The 20,803-nt window shown below is 37.7% G+C and overlaps 1 protein-coding gene across 2 annotated transcripts in view; it reads right to left on the minus strand.

Annotated features, from left to right (window-relative positions):
- Positions 1-1,337: 1,337 nt before the first annotated feature.
- The window catches only part of LOC127634009 (integrin beta-1-like), a 42,319-nt gene continuing 22,853 nt past the window's right edge, over positions 1,338-20,803 (minus strand). Inside the window, exons 2-17 of one of the 2 annotated variants that reach the window (XM_052113394.1) lie at positions 15,953-16,019; positions 15,464-15,549; positions 14,480-14,699; positions 14,159-14,329; positions 13,521-13,759; positions 11,059-11,214; positions 10,845-10,940; positions 10,259-10,348; positions 10,030-10,170; positions 8,270-8,472; positions 7,558-7,796; positions 7,163-7,385; positions 4,241-4,473; positions 3,792-3,958; positions 2,352-2,429; positions 1,338-1,909 (exon numbers count right to left, since the gene is read on the minus strand). In XM_052113394.1, coding sequence (XP_051969354.1) covers positions 2,352-2,429; positions 3,792-3,958; positions 4,241-4,473; positions 7,163-7,385; positions 7,558-7,796; positions 8,270-8,472; positions 10,030-10,170; positions 10,259-10,348; positions 10,845-10,940; positions 11,059-11,214; positions 13,521-13,759; positions 14,159-14,329; positions 14,480-14,699; positions 15,464-15,549; positions 15,953-16,019 — 2,409 coding nt within the window. In that variant the 3' untranslated portion in view covers positions 1,338-1,909. The remainder of the gene's footprint in view (positions 1,910-2,351; positions 2,430-3,791; positions 3,959-4,240; positions 4,474-7,162; positions 7,386-7,557; positions 7,797-8,269; positions 8,473-10,029; positions 10,171-10,258; positions 10,349-10,844; positions 10,941-11,058; positions 11,215-13,520; positions 13,760-14,158; positions 14,330-14,479; positions 14,700-15,463; positions 15,550-15,952; positions 16,020-20,803) is intronic. The other variant, XM_052113395.1, reaches the window with a different exon arrangement.

A 20,803-nucleotide genomic window follows, 5' to 3' on the forward strand; every position in this document is an offset into this window, starting at 1 on the left:
CTTAACTTGTATTGAACACAGAATATTCCTTTAAATCTGCTACTGTACTATAGGATGAATATACTTTATAGATAGGTTCAATTAGTAATTTTATGTAAGGTTTCTTTTTTATTAACAAATTCAAAACAATGTACAGAGGACTACATTATCATAATACACAAATCGCCTTATACCACATTTTACATGTCTGCATCACTTATCCATCAAAATAATTCAAATCAGTTATTCAAATCATAAATCTTCAATACAAAGTCATTTTTTAAAAGAAGATATGTCTTTACATCTTTACTATAATTCTTAAGAGAGATCAAAGAATTATAAAAATTTTCAAATCAATGTTGAATAGTCTAACATTAGGTATCATGGATTTGTTCGTAATGTTTCATTGGACAATACAACAGTATACTGACCTCTATCAGTACAGATGCAGCATCAGCTGGTCATGCGATCACAACATGGTGGTCTTTATTTAAAATAATAATAATAATAAAATACATGATATTTTTAGTCATTCGTATCTACATGTCAAATCAGTTATCCAGTAATGCTAAAATAAATTTTGTATTTTTTTTTTTTTTTTAACTAAGTAGCTAAAAGGCTATTTTGTTTATTTGATTTTGTTTGAATAAATTAATTTAAAATGGCAATATTGATAATACCAGAAAAAGGCACTTTAAACTAAACCAATGACTCAAACTAGCACATGAGGTCTTTTGGCAGGCTTTCTGTTTTTGTCCCTTTGATATTTGCTATTTTTTCCAAGCACTCCTGTAGATTTTAAATTAGTAACCTTGCTTGTTACATCCCAAAAAACAAAACAATAATCAACAAAAACAAACAAACAACAAAACAGGGTTCTTGTAACTTTGAGCATATGATATGAACAACTGCACACAAAACTATTATCTAAACCTTCATTTTCACCAGATAAATTAATTTCTAAACAATTGATTTGTTTTTAGCTTAAAGCATCTCTGACATCTGTGAAAAGTCGCAGCTTCCATTTAGCATGTATTTAATTATACACTATAGAGATGATCAAATATGTTTAATGAAAATATAAGCTTTGAAACTTCATTTGTAGATATCCAGAATTGTGCTCATCACTAATGAGCAATTTTAAAGGATTTGGCTTTCTATACCGATTCTATACCTGAATACACTGATACTCACCAAGAGCCACATAATAATTCAATATATAATACTTTCATAACGTGTATATAATGCACAGACAACACTTTCAGCTTACAATTTAGACCACAAGACGTGCCATTATGATATTCTAAAAGCAACAATAAGTGAGAAAAAAATGCATCGTCTTAAAGACATTTTTGGCATGAAATGCAAGACTGTCAGCGATAGTAAATAAATATGCATAGATTATCCGCATAAAACGGCAAACTTTCCCAGCTATACCAGCATGTGTTTTAAAGCACTTTTGGATGAAGGCAGCAATTGAACAACTAAATATGATTTCTTTAAATGGCATTTGGTGTGTTTTTGTTTTTGCAGTATTTTGGGGATTCGTGGATCCCGTCGCACAGCAACTTAAATGTAAATGTTGTAACACATGTGCAAAGGCACAAATATCTGGTCTGTGTGAAAAGATTTAAAAGAAGTTGTTCAGTAGAAGAGATACAAAAAACAAAAAAAACAAAAAAGACTATACAAACTGTACACGTTTTGCAAGGGAGGAGAGGCAGTCAGTCCTTCATAAAATACTGCTTCCTAATAGTGCGCTACAATACTGCTTCTAAAAGAAAATACTTTTTTTAAAAGAAATATTAGGATATCCCTGCGTCCATCCCTTCCAAAACATCTCTGCGTGTGATATTGGTGTCCATTATTTGCCTTCATATTTGGGGTTGATCACAGTTGTGACAGCACTCTTGTAGATGGGATTCTCTCCCTGTATAACAAACAAACACAAGGTATGTTTTTAAGAATCATAAACTCATGTAAAAAATTAGCACTCCTAAACTTATCTCAATGCATTTCTACCCATTAAAAGCAATTCTTTGCATTAAAACTACACATCATGCAGCTATGAAAACTATATAGACACCATATTTCCAGTACACACTGATATCAAATGCAGTGAGCAAAATGAATAAATTAAACACTGATTGAAGTATTGTACAGCACTGTCAGATAACCATGCAGTAGATGATTAGTACCCAATAGTCATCCTTTTTAAAACTTCCTTTTCTCATTTATATTGCCTGATTTCCAAGAATATTCTTTAGTTATATCAAAAAAGTGGTTGAAAATGAGGGAAAATGGGGACCACAGGCACAGAAACACACCCACACAGAAAAGGCCATGCAGAAAGAGTGGAGAAGTATACAAACTTAGAGAGCCACAGCTTTACGGCCATAGTTTGGATTCTTGAATTTATTAATAGGGCTCTTGTAAATTGGATTCTCTGTCTGAGAGTGGAAAAGGGGACAGATAACAGATCAAGAACCAATGAAGTAACAGAAGAGCTGAAATGATGAAAAACAAATGAAGAAGAACAAAAAGGACAGTAATGATAAAGAATTAAGGAAGAAATGATCAGATTTCATGAACATGGAGGGGGGAAATGATGCTCTCACAGCATGCTAAATATTTGATCTCCGCATCTGTTCAGATAAACACATATGTTCTTTGAATATGTCTTAATCAGAGTCATTATAACAGATCATGCAGTAAGAGAGAGCATAAGTTCCCATACTTTCATTTGATATTAGGCGTATCAACTACTCATTTACATGATATTTACAACAAATAATATTATGGATTGGATTCATTCAATACTGGATTAATCTGATTATTCTGATATACCAATAAACAAAGCTGACATGCAATGTATGCCGTTTATCTTGTAGGGTAAGAGCAATAGGGCTACATTAAAATAAAGTACATTAACTCTTATTAGGACTTTTACGAGAGCATTTTGCTTTTAAAATATGTAAACCTTACAACATTTAATACCTGTAATGACACTTGAGCGTACTTATATGCACACCGAATACACTGAAAACAACTATATTTACAGGAGACGTAAAACCATCGGGTTATTCTCTGCTTTTGACGTCAAAAGCAAAACAGTCATACGCACATAGGATAAGATGGTAAGAACGACTGTTAAGGTGTTTACATGCAATTTGAAATTGGGGTCATAGCCAAAAATGTATGTGTGCAGATCGTTTTTTTGCTTAAACCACTTATGACCTTTCCCTGATAAAGGAACACGGTTTAAGGTTTTTACATGACCTTACATGCTGTCTGCTTTTGAAGCATTAATGGTGTAAGATTGTTCATGTAAATGCGCTCATTGCTAAAATATCACCATATTCTATTTCCCCATTTTGAGTAGATTTTGAACTGTGATGCCTTAAGACCATAAAAGGATGCAGGTGAAGACATCTCCTTATAATCTCAAGTGAATGTTTCAAAAAGCAGAGGGCAGCAGTGAACCATCCACACTGACAACCAACTGTACAGGCCACACCTAGAAAAATTGAGGCCCTGAAAATCCAAAAGCCTTTCTCCTGGTTTCACAGCAGCCTTAAAAAATGTTCAGAGACCATTTCAACACAGAAACAACACTTCTATTGAAATAGTTTATGCATTTTAGAAGGATTAAAACTAACTTAATGAATTTGAAGCATGGGACAACAAAGGACTTCTTGACCTAGCCAGATATTTCACTCAATAATGTTTGCTTTCAAAAGAATTAAATTCAATCTGTAACATTGAACTCTTCAAAATTGCTTTAAATGTGAACACAAGAAGCTTTGTCATACCGTGTCCCATTTGGCATTCATCTTCTCTTTCTCAAACTTGGCGAACTCGCGTCGGTCGTGAATGATCATTAGCAGCTTCCAGATCAGCAGCAGAGCTAGACCAATCAGAACGATGCCTGCGACCACGCCCGCCACAATGGGGATGATGTCAGGACCCGCCGGGCACTCTGCCGAATAAAACAAACATCGATTTAAACGTATACAAACTAAAATTTGGCATTTCATTCTGAATGATTTTTGAATGATTTCCATTGTTTTTGTTATTACTGTTACATTTAAAACAACCCCACATAAAACATAATTTCACTGCTTTTTTCCCAAGATAACTTTACTGTATAATATATATCTACCGTATACGGTTTACAAATGGGTAAAATTAGTCTTTAAATTTAGTTTAAAACAATTGAGATTTTTGAATGTAGAAAAAGCACTTTTGACCATAATCCCACCTAAATTCTCCACCACATGGACTTCCTTCTCTGTGTTGTTGTTCACAGCGTAGGTGTAGTAGAACCAGCAGTCATTGGTGTCTCTCTCCTTACAGTGCATGAGAGGGAAGGCCTGCACAGGCTGAGGGAGTTTATCTCTGTCCTTCACCTTGATGAGGTTAAAGTAGCTACAGTCCCTCTCACAAGTGTCCTTCTTCTCTCCTGTGCCAAATGCCCGACACTGCACGCACTCCCTGTCACAGGAAAGAAGCCATTAACTCATTTAGCTAGTATGAAACTCACTGGGGACAATGGTTTCCTGAGTTCAGAGATATAAAATATAATGGCAGGAATGTTTACTTTGTTTTGTGGTTAATATGTGGTAATTCTTAAATTGAAGTGTACAAGTACATAAAATTAAACAAAATTTGCTCTACCTGTAGAAGTCACTTTAGAGAAGAGAAAATCTATACTGATATCTTATACATATTTTAGGGTGTCTATTATATAAAGACCAACAAGCCATATTAGGGTGCAATATTGAGGTTTCCCAAAACTTTTGACCAATTAATTTCCATGCCCTGTCTTGTGATGACTGAAAAATGATTCTTTTAAAAGCATTTTGATACAGGCCCACTAATGAGACTAATGAGTCATTTAGACTGATCTGCTAACCAGTTTGACCAGTTCTATGAAAATAAATAACTTAACATCTCGGTTACTGATATAACCTTGGTTCCTTGAAAGGAGGAAACGAGATGCTGCGTCAGTAGCTGACGCTGTGGGAGATCCTCCCAGAGGAGATGAAAGCTGAAACCCTATACCATCACAGCATCTTGATTGGCTGGTGGCGCTTGGCGTTATACCTCACGCCTGCGTCATTGTGGGTCACTTAACAATGAGAAATTAGTAGCATGGCACATGTCCACTCGCTAAGTGGGTAGTAAAAGGATTTGCTCTAACCACCCCTATATACTCAAAAATAAGGAGAGTGGAGTAACAATAAACCATAAAGTTCTATGCCGAGACAGAGACACTAGCCATACCGGCTGATCTGACACCCCTCTATGGGAAGGAACAGGGTTAGTGCTTGTAGCACTCTGTTTGGCTGGGCGCCGTCCTGAGGAAGAGCGCGAGTGGGCCGGCTGGGCTACAGAGTTACCCACCTTGGCAGGATGTGTCTGTAGGCCAGCGAATGCTTCTTAGCCGATTGTTCAATAGCGTCACCGAAAAGGCCCTGCTGACACACCAGAGCATTAAGCAAGACAGCCTTGTCCTTCGATCACTCATATCTGACAAATTGAGCCAGATATGGCGCTAATCTTGGCAGCCCGAAGTGCTAAATCTGTGTCGTGATGCAGCTTTTGGAAGGACTCCGGGTCTGGACTGATCTTATTCAACTCTTTCAGCAGATCTGCCAGGTAGACGTGGAACACTGCCGCACCTGCCTGACCAGCCGTAGGCCTTACCCAACAAGTTGAATGTGAGCCTCCATGGCTTTGATGGATGCACTGGCTAAGATTTCCATACCAGTGCGGAAGAGGAGGGGCAAAGATAGACTGCTATTGCCTCTTCGACTGTGGAAATCCATGTATAGCCTCAAAGCTCTGCGTGATCCAGAGATGTGAAGGGGATGACATGGGTTCTTGCTGAGAATGGCGCATACCATGATCTCACCAGCTGGCTCTGTGAGAACCATTCATCCAGTCGAGAACTCTCGGGCAAAACTGGTGTGGGCCACTCAAGCTGTAACTCCTCATCTACCTGGATAAGAACTCCGATTAGCTCACACCCTGTTTACAATGGGCACGCATGTTGATGCGATGCGATGCACTGCAACAGCTTGAGGCCGTCTACACTGGACACGTCGAAGTGAACATTTTTAATGGGTTATTTGTCTTGTTGGCATGTGCAGCGCAAAATGGAACAGGACATCCATTTACTTTTGGCGCAATGCTTTCAGTGTAGACAGCTTAATTGATTAAAATGGGATCTATTTGCTTTTTATATATCTTATGTATAACTTTGATATCCTTGGGATCTGACTGGTAGGCCTAGATGAACAAGCTCCTCCCAAACCTATGTTTAGAACTTAATTTAATATGATCTTATTTCTCTCTTTTTTCTTTCTTTCTTTTTTATTTGGAATGCCCAATTCCCAATGCGCTCCAAGTCCTTGTGATGGGATAGAGACTCGCCTCAATCAGGGTGGTGGAAGACGAATCTCAGCTGCCTCCGCGTCTGAGACCGTCAACCCACGCATCTTATCATGTGGCTTGTTGAGCGCGTTACAGCAGACATAGCGCATGTGGAGGCTTCACAATATTCTCCGCGGCATCCACACACAACTCATCATGTGCCCCACCAAGAGCAAACCACATTATAGTGACCACAAGGAGGTTACCCTGTGTGATTCTACCCTCCCAAGCAACCGGGCCAATTTGGTTGCTTAGAAGACCTGGCTGGAGTCACTCAGCACGCCCTGTATTCGAACTCGCGATGCCAGGTGTGGTAGTCAGCATCTTTACTCACTGAGCTACTAAAGCCCCCTCTTATTTCTCTTTTAAAGGAAACATGAGGTGAAATTGAAACAGTAAAAACATTGCTTATGTGCAGAAAAAGAACTGTTATTGAGAATTGACAATACTAGTAGTCTATGTTTGTACCCAATACATTAAAACAAAAGTGTGATATTGCTTAATTGTTTTTTAATTTAAGCAACATCACACCCAGTGTTAATACCCGTAGTATCTGATCATCAAAACTTTTTTTATTGCATACTTACAAATAACTATTTGACAGCAGTTCTGTCATATACCCAGTTAATCAATTAACTCATCAGGCATGATTGCTTAATTTCGTTTGCTATGTGATGGCTTGTTCCCAAATCAACTTATTACACAGAAAATTGAGCATATACTTTTTGGTTCCTTTTTCACTCACTTGTGCTCAGTACAGACTCCAGGGCAGGTGGGGCAGATCTCACAGGTGGGTCCCTGGAATTTGGGGTCTGTACACCTGCAGGTGCCACACTCACAAATTCCTCTGCCATTACAGATCTGTTTGTTAGAGGCCAAGCAGGTTGAGGTGTCCAGCGAGCAGTCACATGCACTTCCAGTGTAGTTGGCATCACAGATACACTTCCTACACTCACAGTGGCCGTGTCCTACAGGAAACAGATAAGATTAATCAAAAACCTTTATCTGCTGATTTCAGACACAAACAGAAGTGATCTATGCATTGCAATCTGTTGTTTTTTCCACTTTAATGGCATGTTTATTAATATAGAGGTAACAAACATGGTCATACAGAGAGAAAAAAATTCCACTACTCAGTACCTCCGCAGAGTTTGTTGTTTGAGCGGTCGCAGTTGAAGTTGTCACAATCGCAATACTTCCCGCTGTAGCGTTCTTCGGGATTGTCTCTCTTCTTGCACTCACAAGTCCCACACAAGCACTCGCCATTATTGCTGCAGATGTCCGTGCCATTGTCCTTACGGCAGTTCTTGTCCAGGTCTTCGGTGGACACCTCATCTTTTCGACATTCGCACTGTCTGCCAACACGTCCCTTATTGCACCTGAAACAACACAATGACCACTGTTAATTGTGCACAGACCTAAACTCAGATACACTACAATATATGTGTTAAATGTTTAAAAGCAAGGCTTCCCAAACTTTCCTGTCAGTGGACAAAATGGCCTACATTATTTACTTAAGAACCCCATGATATTTAACCGATGACCTTTCAAAATAAACTGAATTTCTTTGTTTTACATGTAATATTTGAGGATTCACTCCAGAATTTAAATGCAGTTGTCAATCCCAAAATGAAATTTGCTGGCAGAGGATTAAATTGAACACAACAAAAACATTATGTATACTGCAAAGGTGACTCCACTCATTTCCTTTTAAATTGAAATTAATTTCAGGGGTAGATATGGTCATAATGCAGAAACTACACATTCAGATGTCCTTTTGGTTATGTTATGGAAAAGTGTAATTTAGCTATTAGAAGAAAAATGAAGACATATACAGTCAGGACAGACTTACCTGCAGGCACCACACTCAAATGTTCCATTGCCATTATGGCATATAACACTGTTCTTGATGCCATCCTTGTGGCAGTCACACTCACAGATGAAGTTGAGCATAATCTCTACTTCCTCTGTAAAGCCCAATGGCTTGATCTTAATGGTTTCAGCTTTGCCTTTTTTGGGGCAGCCCTGAGCTGTGATATTAATGTTGAAGGATACCTGGGGAAAAATGGAAAAAAAAGTTATTTTCATTTCTTATATAAAGTATTTGGATGATAAAAATAATTAATTTACTCACCTACATGCCATCTCAAACTTTTTTTGCGGAACACAAGTGAAGTTTTTTATGAAGATATGAGGCGTTTATATTCAAATGGGGTCCAAAACTAACAAGCTCATAAAAGGATATAAAAGCTGATCTATACAACTCGACTGAACCAAAGGCTGTACAAATGATCCGTGCATGTGCCAAGCTGAAGAAGTGTAATCGAGCATTAAATCAAGATCAAGCCAAAGAGACGGCAGATGTCAAGATTTCGATTTTAATTTCTCACCACAAACCGAAGACATGGATTGAATAACTTGGTTGTATGGATTACCTTTATGCTGCCTTTATGCTCCCTTTTGGAGCTTCAAAGTTTGGATCCACTTGACTTGCATTATATAGAATTGAACACATCATAAATCTATGAAAATATCTTAGTTTGTTCGTGTGTTCCGCAAAGAAAATAGTCTTACGAGTTTGAGATTGCAAAAGGTCTGTGAATGATGAGAGAATTATCATTTTTGGGTATTTAAACAATTTTTTAAAGCAACAATTAAAAATGTATTGATGTAATTGTATTAGTTACAACAAATCAAACAAAGTGACATTGGATTCGGCAAACAAATTAAGCTTGAGCTTTTCTAATAACTAAAAGGAAAATTCTGGGTTCAATACAAGTTAAGCTCAATCAACAGCATTTGTGGCATAGTAGTGATTACCACAAAACTTAATTTTGATTTGCTACTTTTTAAAAGTATAGCCACAAGACATAAACAATATGCATGTAAACATGATTTTAGTGTGATAAATTTGCTTACTAACTTTTCTGTGTAAAGTTATAGCCAATTTTACTAGTTTGATAATGTAATGTCAACAAACCCTCAAACAAAATGTAACAACTTAGCAGGTCAAATAATGCACACGTTTTAACAAAATAATTAATTTAACTTTGAAAGAAAAGGAGGGATGAGTCGAAATAAATTTTTGTGGTAATCAACATTATGCCACAAATGGTGTCGATTGAGCTTAACTTGTACTGAACCCGGAATATTTATTAACTTCACTTTTCTAAGTCATTGTTACAATTGTTTTTGCAAAATTGGCTTTTTTTTTTATGCATTAAGTCAGTTTCTCAAGTTCACCCCGGTGTCCATACAGGTGAAGTGCATCACATTAACTATGGACATGTTTCACCAATGTCTGACAAAAATAAAAGGTCCAAATACTTTTATTTTGATCTTAATTTTAAACAATGATTTTATAGTTTATGGTGTTTTATCATTTAAATACTAACAAACCTCTTTTTGTGTAATTTAATTCTCACTCTGCTATCTAATATAATGATATTTATAAATTTATAAGTGTGTCCGAAGTGTCCAAATACTTTTTGGGACCACTGTACATAAGTAAATTGTCAAAGGAAGTAATGCTGCTTTCTGTTATGGATGATAAAGGACATGTTTCTATGCCAAAGTTTATGTAGCAAACATGAGGTATTGACTTGGTCTTACCTCGTCTCCGATAGAGATGTTGGAACATTTCCTTCCATTTTCTCCATCGCTTACAATTTTGTTTTTACAACGTGACTGATAGGTGATGGTCACTCCCTCAGGAAGCTTACTGTTTTCAAGGATGACCTCTGAGGATAGAGACTGACAAAGACAGATACAGTGAAAGCCTTTATATAGCCAAATTCCTTCAAATACTGTAAATATTTAAAATGAAACTTGATCTACTCACATTGTAGGCATCAATAATAAGATTGATAACATTGCTGGAGTTTGCTGACAATGTGCCCACTGCAGACTTTGGAATTAGGTTTTTAAGTTCCTGTGGAGAGAGAGAGAGAGAGAGAGAGAGAGACAGAGAGAGAGAGAAAAAAAAACATACAAAAACATTGATGAATGTTAGGCAGAGACAAAGTGTTTGTTTTACAACAGTCAGTTTTAATCTTAGACAGGAACTCTAATTTATGACTTTAGTGTTCCGATCATTCCAAGTCGGGAGTTAAAAACAATTTTGGGGGCTGTGGCTTTCCAAATACAGAGAGAAGTTGGATTCAAACTTTTGAGATGCCTGAGATTAATGCTCCATGCTTCCAGTAATAAAACATTTGATATGTATTTTGCTATTTCATATTAAAGTTCACCAATTTGAAGAGTCTTTATCAAAGCGAGCACTAGTAGAACATTTAAGATAAGTGTAGATTAGTGTGGAAAACGAAGACTACAAGCCAGGTGGAAACTTCTACAATCAAAAAGTTGGCTTCACAGATAGAAAAAACAAATTCCAAACACATCATTAAGATAATAATCTATGGACCTACTTTGTAAACGGGCTGAAACTCCTCTGTGACTGCAAAAATGGTCTGGATGTTGTTTTCACTCAGTTTCTGAACCAGATGGGCAATTGAAGGGTAATCCTAGCAAAAAGTAAAAGGAAGAAATTCAAGTTCTGATGAATCTGTCATACAGCCAATAGTCTAATCTAAAAATATTACAAGTAGATAAAGGAGACAGCACTAAATGCCATTTACATACGTAATAATGGCTCATTGTGTACATGTTGTTTTCCAGGTGACATTTCCCATCATTGGGAAGAACGATTCCACCAAGTTTGCCATCTCCGGCAAAATGGAAGCCTGCGTCAGTGGAGAATACCAACAAGCGTGTGACGTTTCTCCAGCCAATGTGGTCCTAAGAGAGAAAAACAGGAAGATACAGAAAAAGCAATAAGGAATGCAGAGTGAGCTGAAAGTACAAAAACAGATTGGGCTTGAATGAATTAAAGGGGTCATATTCTGGTAGCATTTTATTTTCCCCCTTAATTCCATTTATAATGTAAGTCAAGGCTTCTTTCACTAACAACATTTTACAAATTTGCATGTCCACCAAGACCTTGAAGCAAAAATGGTAAACAGATTGTTAAGGGAAGACAAATCTGGCTTGCGCCTGTAAAGGAGGTGCTCAAACCTGAATCATGGCCTGAGGCCCCCCCCCCCAAAAGGTGTCAAATCACACTTGAAATAAGTGCCATTTTATGCAAATGAGACAAGTAAAACTGTTGTGTGACTTCTGTGAAGGAATCAAAAGAAAATCTGTGGACACAATTGTGAAGGAACATCACAAGAAACAAAAAGATTAGGAAGTACAGTTTGAAAAATATAAACACATAACTTGCATTTATAACATTTACAGATAATATTGTAGTAGAACAAAACGTTTCATACATGAATGAAAATAACTGACAAAGACAAAAGTTAACGTGAGGGCATAATAAACACAAGATTTAACAAGAGTAACAAGACACAGCTGGGATTAATCATGGGGAACACAGAGAACAAAAACACAAACAAAACACAAAACCAAACTTAAAACTAAAAGTCTTAGTACTCCTGGCAACCTCTAGTGGCTGCTAGGGCAAATTTCCCAAGTGTTACGGAACCCTCCATCTAAGGAGCGACTCATGACGCTCAACACATAAAACAAAAAAAATGTTCATAGGAGGAGCAGGAGGTGGAAACTCAGGGAGCAGAGCCACAGAGGGTCCATAGATGGAGCTACAGGAGGGAAGGGCTTGGAGGGCTGAGCCGCGGGAGGCAGAGGCTCAGGAAATGAAGCCCCAGGAGACAAGGGTTTAGGGGCGGAGTCGCAGGAGGTTCAAGAGGCAGAGTAGCAGGAAGTTCAAGAAAGGCGGTGGCCAATTGGAAGAGTAGACCACCGCAGCAGGGCTCATACTGGAAGTAGGCGATCGCTGGGTACTGAACAGACTGGTGACTGACAGGTGCTGGTTGCTGAACTGAGCAACAGCCTGGCGGTTTTTGTCTGACAAGTGCTGGCAACTGGACTGAGAAAAGGGCTGGTCGATGGTCACTATGGACGGGAAAGGATAGTCAGTGATGACAGGGTCTTGGTCAACCACTTGACTTGACTTGAACAGACTTGTCGACAGCCTCAAGGACCTGGACAGCTTCAGGGACCTGGGCAGCTTCAGGGAAATGGACAACTTCAGTTAACTGGACAGGCTCGTCGACAGCCTCAGTTAACTGGACAGGCTCATTGACAGCCTCAGTTAACTGGACAGGCTCATCGACAGCCTCAGTTAAATGGACAGATTGAGGGAACTGGACAGGCTCGTCGACAGCCTCAGGGAACTGGACAGATTCAGGGAACTGGACAGGCTCATCGCCAGCCTCAGGGAACCGGACAGATTCAGGGAACCGGACAGGCTCAACGACAGCCTCAGGGAACCGGACAGGCTCATGGACAGACTCAGGGAACCGGACAGGCCTCAGGGAACCGGACAGGCTCATGGGCAGACTCAGGGAACCGGACAGGCTCATGGACAGACTCAGGGAACCGGACAGGCCTCAGGGAACCGGACAGGCTCATGGACAGGCTCGGGGATCCGAAAAGGCTTGTCGACAGCCTAAGCTAACCAGACTGGCTCGTCGATAGCCTAAGGGAACCGTAAAGGGTCGTCGACAGCTTCCATGGCCTGGAGTGCTAGGCGGAGACTGGGGAATGGCCTCCGCAGCCAGGAGTGCTGGCAGCGATTGGGGAAGTGTTACCCAAGTGTTACCTTGGTGCTATAATTATTTCAATATTATCAGTTCTGGGTGTGAAAAACATACCAATATATTAGCATTGATAACTGCTTAAAATAACGATACATGAGCCATGGACAACTTCAAAGTATTGCGGTGGAGACCTCACACTAAAACGTCTGCTCTCATTATGGAAAGATTGAAAGGCATGATGAAATTAGAGTGGGGGTCGCTATAACCGCAAAATATTCATTAATAAGGAGCAGCTGCGGCAGCAGATTTTGATAAACTCCAATAACAGTGGTGGAGGAATTTTAAGCTTTGGATGCAATGCGGTCTGCTGCAGGTAAGTAGGCTGGGCCAAATGCCGGAAGAATTGCCAGGGTAGTGAGGTAAGCAAAGAAATGACAGATTATACAAATTGTGAAAATCCTAATCAAGTTGTTTTTCACTCACCCCACAGACAGCCACTTGCATTATGGCATCAAATCCCCCCTCAGGAGAGTCAAGATTACCCGATATCTGCTGCTGACCGACTAGAGTGTTGAACTGTTTCCCGTTGCTGGTGAGTTTCAGCACATTTTTGTAGCTGAAGGGGCTGGTGCAGTTTTGGTCCCCTGTGCAGGGGTTCAAAAGCTTGGCTGGTGTGGTGCTAATATACGGCATAACGGTCTTCTCCACGAAAGAGCCAAAACCTGTAAGAGAGAGGCATCTTCGCTTAAACTCATTCCTACTTATGTCTCGAATGACATAGACAATGATGTCATAATGTATGCTTTGATTTAGTCTTTTTAGACAATTATTTTAATTATTCTCATGTGGTATTGGTTAATGTGAAAAAGTAACACTTTAATGGAATGATGTATTGAAAATCAACTTTATGTAAACGTATGACATTTACTGAGAGACAAATTCAAACGAGTAAGAACTGTTGGTATAAGCAGATCAGGTTCTACACTGTTTACATATTGGGCACAGACATTTATTTACTCTTAATTAAAAACCAATTGGAAATTCTAGAGGAAACCCATGGTGAATTTGGCTACATACTAGCATCAGCCATAAAGAAAAAAAAAAAATTGTTAGGCTCTGACCAATTCTGAAATCTGAAGTAATCTTGGACATCTCTAACATCAAACTAGTCCCAAGGTTTTTGACATTCTCCAGGTCATCCTTCATGGAGAAGGACAGGTCCATAAGGTAGTACAGGTCTATGGGATAATCTTCAGCCCTCTTGAATTTCAGTTTAATGTTTTGAGGCTCCCCTGCAAGAATAACAAGCATTTATCACTCAAGACCAGTGGGACCAAGAAAAGTGTTGTAACTGTAATCATGTTCCAAGCATTGCTTGCACAGATTAATACAAATCTAATTAATGAATCATCCTTTTCTGATAAAAGCAAGTTTGCACATACCAGATCTAAGATCGAGGCTCAGTTTCTGTGGCTGGATCTGTGTGATATCTTCGGGTCGGAGCTTCTCTGCGCCTTTCTTGCGGTTGGTCACTGCCTTGTTCTTGAGGATCCTTTGGCTCCCACGAGGGTTCTCGATCTTGGTGGCTTCACAGCCTCTCTTCTTGAGGGACTCAAGCTCATCACAGCGGGCTGATGTTGGTTCTCCCTGTTTTAAGAACTCCTGTTGAGGATACAGAGTAAACATACAGGCAGTTTGTGTTCTGTATCAGATGTCAGATTCTTTTAATGTGTCAACTAAGCAGTGCATCATTGCAAAACTATGAAATGCATAATGTATAAGACAAAAAACTAGGGCTGTTAATTAAACATGTTAATTTAGTCAATTATATAAAAAAAAACACATCATGTTTACATAGACCATAGAATGTGAGAATGCATCCTGTTTGAACGGCCCCTTAAATAAACACATGGATTGCTGTATACTGTATGGCTGTGATTGGCTTACGTTCAATAATATTGGTAATAGACAACTTATTGACTTCTAAAGCCACTTTTTGTAAGGTCTATATAATGCTCTGCCACAATAATTGAATGTCTTTGAATTATCTTTATGAAAGGAACAGTCTTATTACTGTTACAGGCAAATTATCGTGCATATCTCCTGTCACAGCCATTTTGTTTGACATTATGGCCGTTTGGTCCAGCAGTTGAATCATCAGAATGGAAATGACTCTATGAGTCAAACAGGGCTGGAGACTTTGCTGGGATATTTACTTGGAACCTCCATAACACCAAACAATGCCAGTATAGAACATCATTTCAAAATGTCCTGTTGCAGTTATTCAGTGAATGTAATTTTGGCTTTTCATTTTGACAATCAATCAATCCATCAATCAGTCATTCAATTTGCATACAAATAAGTAATTAATTGGCCAGATATATTTGCTTAATATAACAAATGGAACTTGAAAGAACAGAACTTACTCCATCAGTGCACCACCCGCATTTAGTACCCACTTGTATGCACTCTCCACATGATAAAGCATTGGCTTTGATGCACTCATTGCCCTCTGTAAAAAAAATAAAAATAGTCAGGGACAGTTTCACATCCCATCATGCATCACAAAGAAAAAAAAGAGAGCTGACAGCATACATTGCTCTGAATTTATTTACATCACTCTGGCTCACTGTAATTAGAGCCAGAGATGACTGCTCTATGTTTTTCCATCATGGATAATGCTTGTTCAGGCTGGGTGGAGCGACCTCTGAGTAATGACATCAGTATTTAACTGCCGAATGAGAACTTTGCTCGCTCTGAAGACAAAGCATTTAGTTATCCTTAATAGAAATTCTCCAATTATTAATTCTGATGAAGTCGGACAGAATTAGGCTGAATGGGAGTACATAGATAGCATTAGTATTTTAGGCCACAGTGATCTGAAACAACTGAAACTAAAATAGCAATTACATTACCTTGCTGGGCACTGCTGCTACAAATGATTCCTAACAATGTTGATACAAAAAACAGCTTCAGGTCCATCTAAAAAAAAAGATAAATATAAAAAAGTATGTCATAAACATGGTGGATTCACTTTTCAATATTATAGGGGAGACCAAAGCAAGTTGTTACACTTTTCACTTAATTAATATTCTCACTCTATATGGGTTAAATTGTGAAAATGGGAACATTAAATTAAGCTATTATGTTTTTTCTGCAGCATGTATTAAAGTGTAAAAATAATGCAGCAAAAAACAAATCATGAAAGAGCAAAAATACAAAAAAATATAAAATCATTGTTTTGGCCAACATAAATTGTAATCAATAAAGCGAATACAATTATAACACACACGTGACAACATGCCCCGATATAAAACTGCCCCAATCTGACATTTATGCAAAATGTCTGCCTTAATTATATAGTTGATCTATGTATGAACATATGCCAGTTTGGTTTTATTGTGTTCGCTTCGATTGTGCACCTCTTACAAAAATATGAAGTTGAAATTTTAATTTGGAGGATAGATTTAATAAAAAAGAACAAAAAAACATTTAAGAGGGTTTTAAACTTGGTAATTTGAAACCAATATACCACACGACTGCAAGAGAAAACACATTTGTGTATTTGCACTTTAAACCTTAAAGTTACTAAGATATAGCCCTTGTGACAACTTCCCCATGTAACATCCATCCTCTGTCACCTGATGACTCAACTTACTAAACTGATGGCCTGCTCAGCTTGTACTGAAAATTGTCACCGTGACAAATTTAATCCAATCTACACAGTAAACCTAAAAATATTTTACTGCCCATATTTTCTGAGGTATGACACAGAGTACACTAGAGGTTACTCAACAGGGGTTCACTATTCTCAGCAACTGCAAGAGGAACATCTGAGGTAGTTTAAAGGATCTGCAAATCAGTGTCTGTGTCTGTGATTCACCAGACAGACCATTTCCTAGTAGCTCTTTCCTCTGCCAGAAATACACTACCAAAAGATTTGAAACACTTGACTGAAATGATTCTCATGCTCTTAAAAATGTTTTCGATCTGAAGGCGTATGCTTAAATGCCTGAAATTAGTTTTGTAGACAAAAATATAATTTTGCCACCATATTCATTTATTTCATTATAAAACTACAATTTTATATATATAAATTTTATTTATATATATATATATAAAAGTTTTTGAAATTGATGACTTGGACCAAATAATAAAGATAAGCAGCCAATAAGTGCCCAACATAGATGGGAACTCCTTCAATACTGTTTAAAAAGCATCCCAGGGTGATTCCTCAAGAAGTTGGTTGAGAAAATGTCAAGAGTTCATGTCTGCAAATTCTAGGCAAAGGGTGACTACTTTGAAGATGCTACAATATAACACAGTTTTCATTTATTTAGGTTTTTGTTATTCCATAGTTTTGATGACTTTACTATTATTCTAAAATGTGAAAAAAATTGACCAAAGAATTAATCAAAATGATTATTATTTTTTTTTTTTACATCAATCATGATTGTAATAAATTCAGGGCCATTTGGGCCAGAGACATCTGTTCAACAGTCCCTTTAAAACTGGCCCACTGATCTCTCAATGGATTCAGGGCAATTTTTCCTGCTGAGAGCACAAATGTCTGTTCCAGCAGGAAAAGCATTATTGATTGGAGTGTCCCGTGAGACTTTGTGTTGTGTCTGGTTAATAAATTATCCCTCTGTTTGGCTCCACATGACGGTGAGGGGATCACAAGCACTTTGAACAGATTAGGTGAGACAGCAGTTTCTTCGTTTAAGTGAATTCTATTTAAAATTCATAAGCAGCTAAAGTTATCACTGACTGACAGTGACATTATTCAAAAAGAAAACAGTTTCCTATATCCTTTTTAAAGCTTCATGAAACCCCAAAACAAATTTTTTGAGATACTAACAGATATGTACAGGTTGCATTGAAAACAATAATTGCACTCATTATGTTTATTGTTAAGTGTACAGAGGTAATTCTTTCTTTTTTTTAAGCAATCTGTTCCTTTGGTTTAAAAACGAAACTTGAAGCAACATCATAAAATATGTGAATATGCTTAAATTTTGAGTTGTGGTTGGTAGAGTACGCTAATACATAATTCTGAGCCTTTCTCCACATTATTTATGAGAAGAAATGCTTTTATCCAATCACTATACTGCCTCAAGTGCAAACAAGGACAAAATGGCTGTGAGACGTTCTTTCATGTTTGTTGATGTTATCACGAATAAACTACATGAGTTTGTGATCATAATCACATTTTTTGTTTTAAACAGGACAACCTTAAAGACAGCTGTAACAGGGTCCAAACTGCTTTCACATTTCCAATTGAAACAACAATATGGGGCATATTGAAGGGCTCATTCTTTTTTTTAATATCAACAGCATTTAGTTTAAGTTACAACACTGCAAAGCCTTAACTGACAGTTTACATATACAAACTTCGTTTTGTATGTGTACACTAGCATATAAATGGCTTCAAAATTTACAGACAATGACTGAAGGTCCCAAGACTTTAATTTTCTAAAACTCTAGGGGTCTTTACAAAACTGCCAAATGATTCTTACATAGTACAAATGTACAAAACCATACCAAAAATGTAGCACATCTAGCAGAATATTAAGACCTTCTGCATACCACCAGTCATAAGTGGTGTATCATTATCAAAAAGTGTTGACAAATACTTAAAAAGTGATACTGGCTTGATGTAAGAAATCTGTAATGCTAGAGTGTTATCCCCAAATGATATGGCACATCTATGGTAATTCAAAAGAAATCACAAATTTAACCAGTGGTGTTATGGCTTGTCTGGAAACAAAAACCCTCTTAACCAATGTGGAGCACACAGGAGTCTGAAAATGCTTCAGAAAATGTTACTCCCCCACTGAATGTAATGCATGTGGTTTCCATTAAACTCAATGGGCAGAGATGAGGTGGCTTTAGAAGAATTCCATCCTTAAAACACTAAACCTAACCACTGTGGGAACTCAGGCAGAGCGGATTAAATCATAAGTAACATTATAATACCTCTAGAAGTCATTATCCTGTGAGTCATATACCACTGGGTAAAGTAAACGAAGACTTAATTTAGTCAGTGAGTATGTGTGTGTGTGTGTGTAGACAGCATGTGTGTGTGTAGGCAGCATGTCAGACAGAGTGACCAGATTAGACTGTCAATGAGAGTTTAGCCTTGTAAGGTCACACTAGAGTTAAACTCAGAAGCTGTTGGATCACAGAGCTTCTAGTTACTAGAAACACTGACTGCAAATGTGAACTTCTCAGTTGTCTTGTCATTCATGTTATTAGTGCATTTAAAATAGTGCTACTACTGTTGTGAAGTTGCAATGGGTAAAGCAGTTCAATGGAAAGGAGGCGGCGAGAACCGGCTTGGAAATATAAATAATATTTTAATGATTAACATAAGACAAACACACACACACACACACACACACACACACACACACACACACACACACGACGGACATGTCTGTAAATTATCTCTCTCTCGTCGCACCTCCGTCCGCAATCGGCCTCTATCCCTCTCGGAGGCTTAATTAGCCTGATAAGGGACCGGGTGTGTATAATCACGACCCGGCCCACCCTACACCCTGTCACACAAAGTTTTTTATCGAAATACCATTATTAAAAAAAAAAAAATTGTATATATATATCTTTACACATTTTTATACAAACATCTTGTCAGTGAGTCAGATGTTAATTTAGTAACTGCCTTGACAGATTCAGTGAATTTTTTTTTTACAGTTTGCGAGTCATTTTTACTGATTTATTAAAAGAACTGCAACAGATGACTCATTTGTTCATGAATGTGATTACACTGGTCATCTCCGATGGTAGGACATTTCCATAATACAGTCCGAGTGAATGATTAACTGTGTATTTTTTTAGTACAATTAATCGCACTGAATTAACATTTAAAATTGACAGCAATAATTTATTTACAGTATGTACTGTGTGTGTGTGTGTATATATATATATATATATATATATATATAGATATATATATATAGATATATAGATATATGCATACACAGTACTGTGCAAAAGTTTTGATACATAAGATGTTTCACACAACCATTTGTCTTAAGATGTTTTTTTATATCTTCAACTTTAGTGTGTCAATAGGAAATATAAATGTTAGACTCTCAAACATTACTTTTGCAAAGAAAATATAAGAACAGACCCTGCAAGATCCCCACAGAGCCCCCCACAGAACATCGTGTCAGTCTGGGATTACATGAAGAGACAGACTAAACAGATAGAAGAACTGTGGTGAATTCTCAAAGAGGCTTGGAACATCCTATCTGCCAACAACCAAGAAATACTGTGTCCAGGTGTACCTAGGAGAATTGGGGCTGTTTTAAGGCAAAGGTGGTCACACGTAATATTGATTTAGCTTTTATTTATGAATAATGGACTTTATATGACATTAAGTGATAAATGAAAATTATGTAATTATTTTTGAAGACATCCTCACTAAGCAGGTAAAACTTTTGCACAGTACTGCATGCGAGCGCGCGTGCGCACGTACGGACACAGGATTGCAGGGGAGGGGATGCACAGAGAGCATTATGGGAATGATATCTATCCACATAATGGTCCGGTGAAATGCCTAATACTGCTGAAATGTCTAAGACTAGGTGTGGGCGACATTACTAAATCTTATACAGGTGAAACTCGAAAAATTTGAATATCGTGCAAAAGTTCATTAATTTCAATAATTCAACTTAAAAGGTGAAACTAATATATTATATAGACTCATTACAAGCAAAGTAAGATATTTCAAGCCTTTATTT

Source organism: Xyrauchen texanus, chromosome 41 (genome assembly GCF_025860055.1).
Source record: "Xyrauchen texanus isolate HMW12.3.18 chromosome 41, RBS_HiC_50CHRs, whole genome shotgun sequence".
In the NCBI taxonomy this organism is placed as follows: Eukaryota; Metazoa; Chordata; class Actinopteri; order Cypriniformes; family Catostomidae; genus Xyrauchen; species Xyrauchen texanus.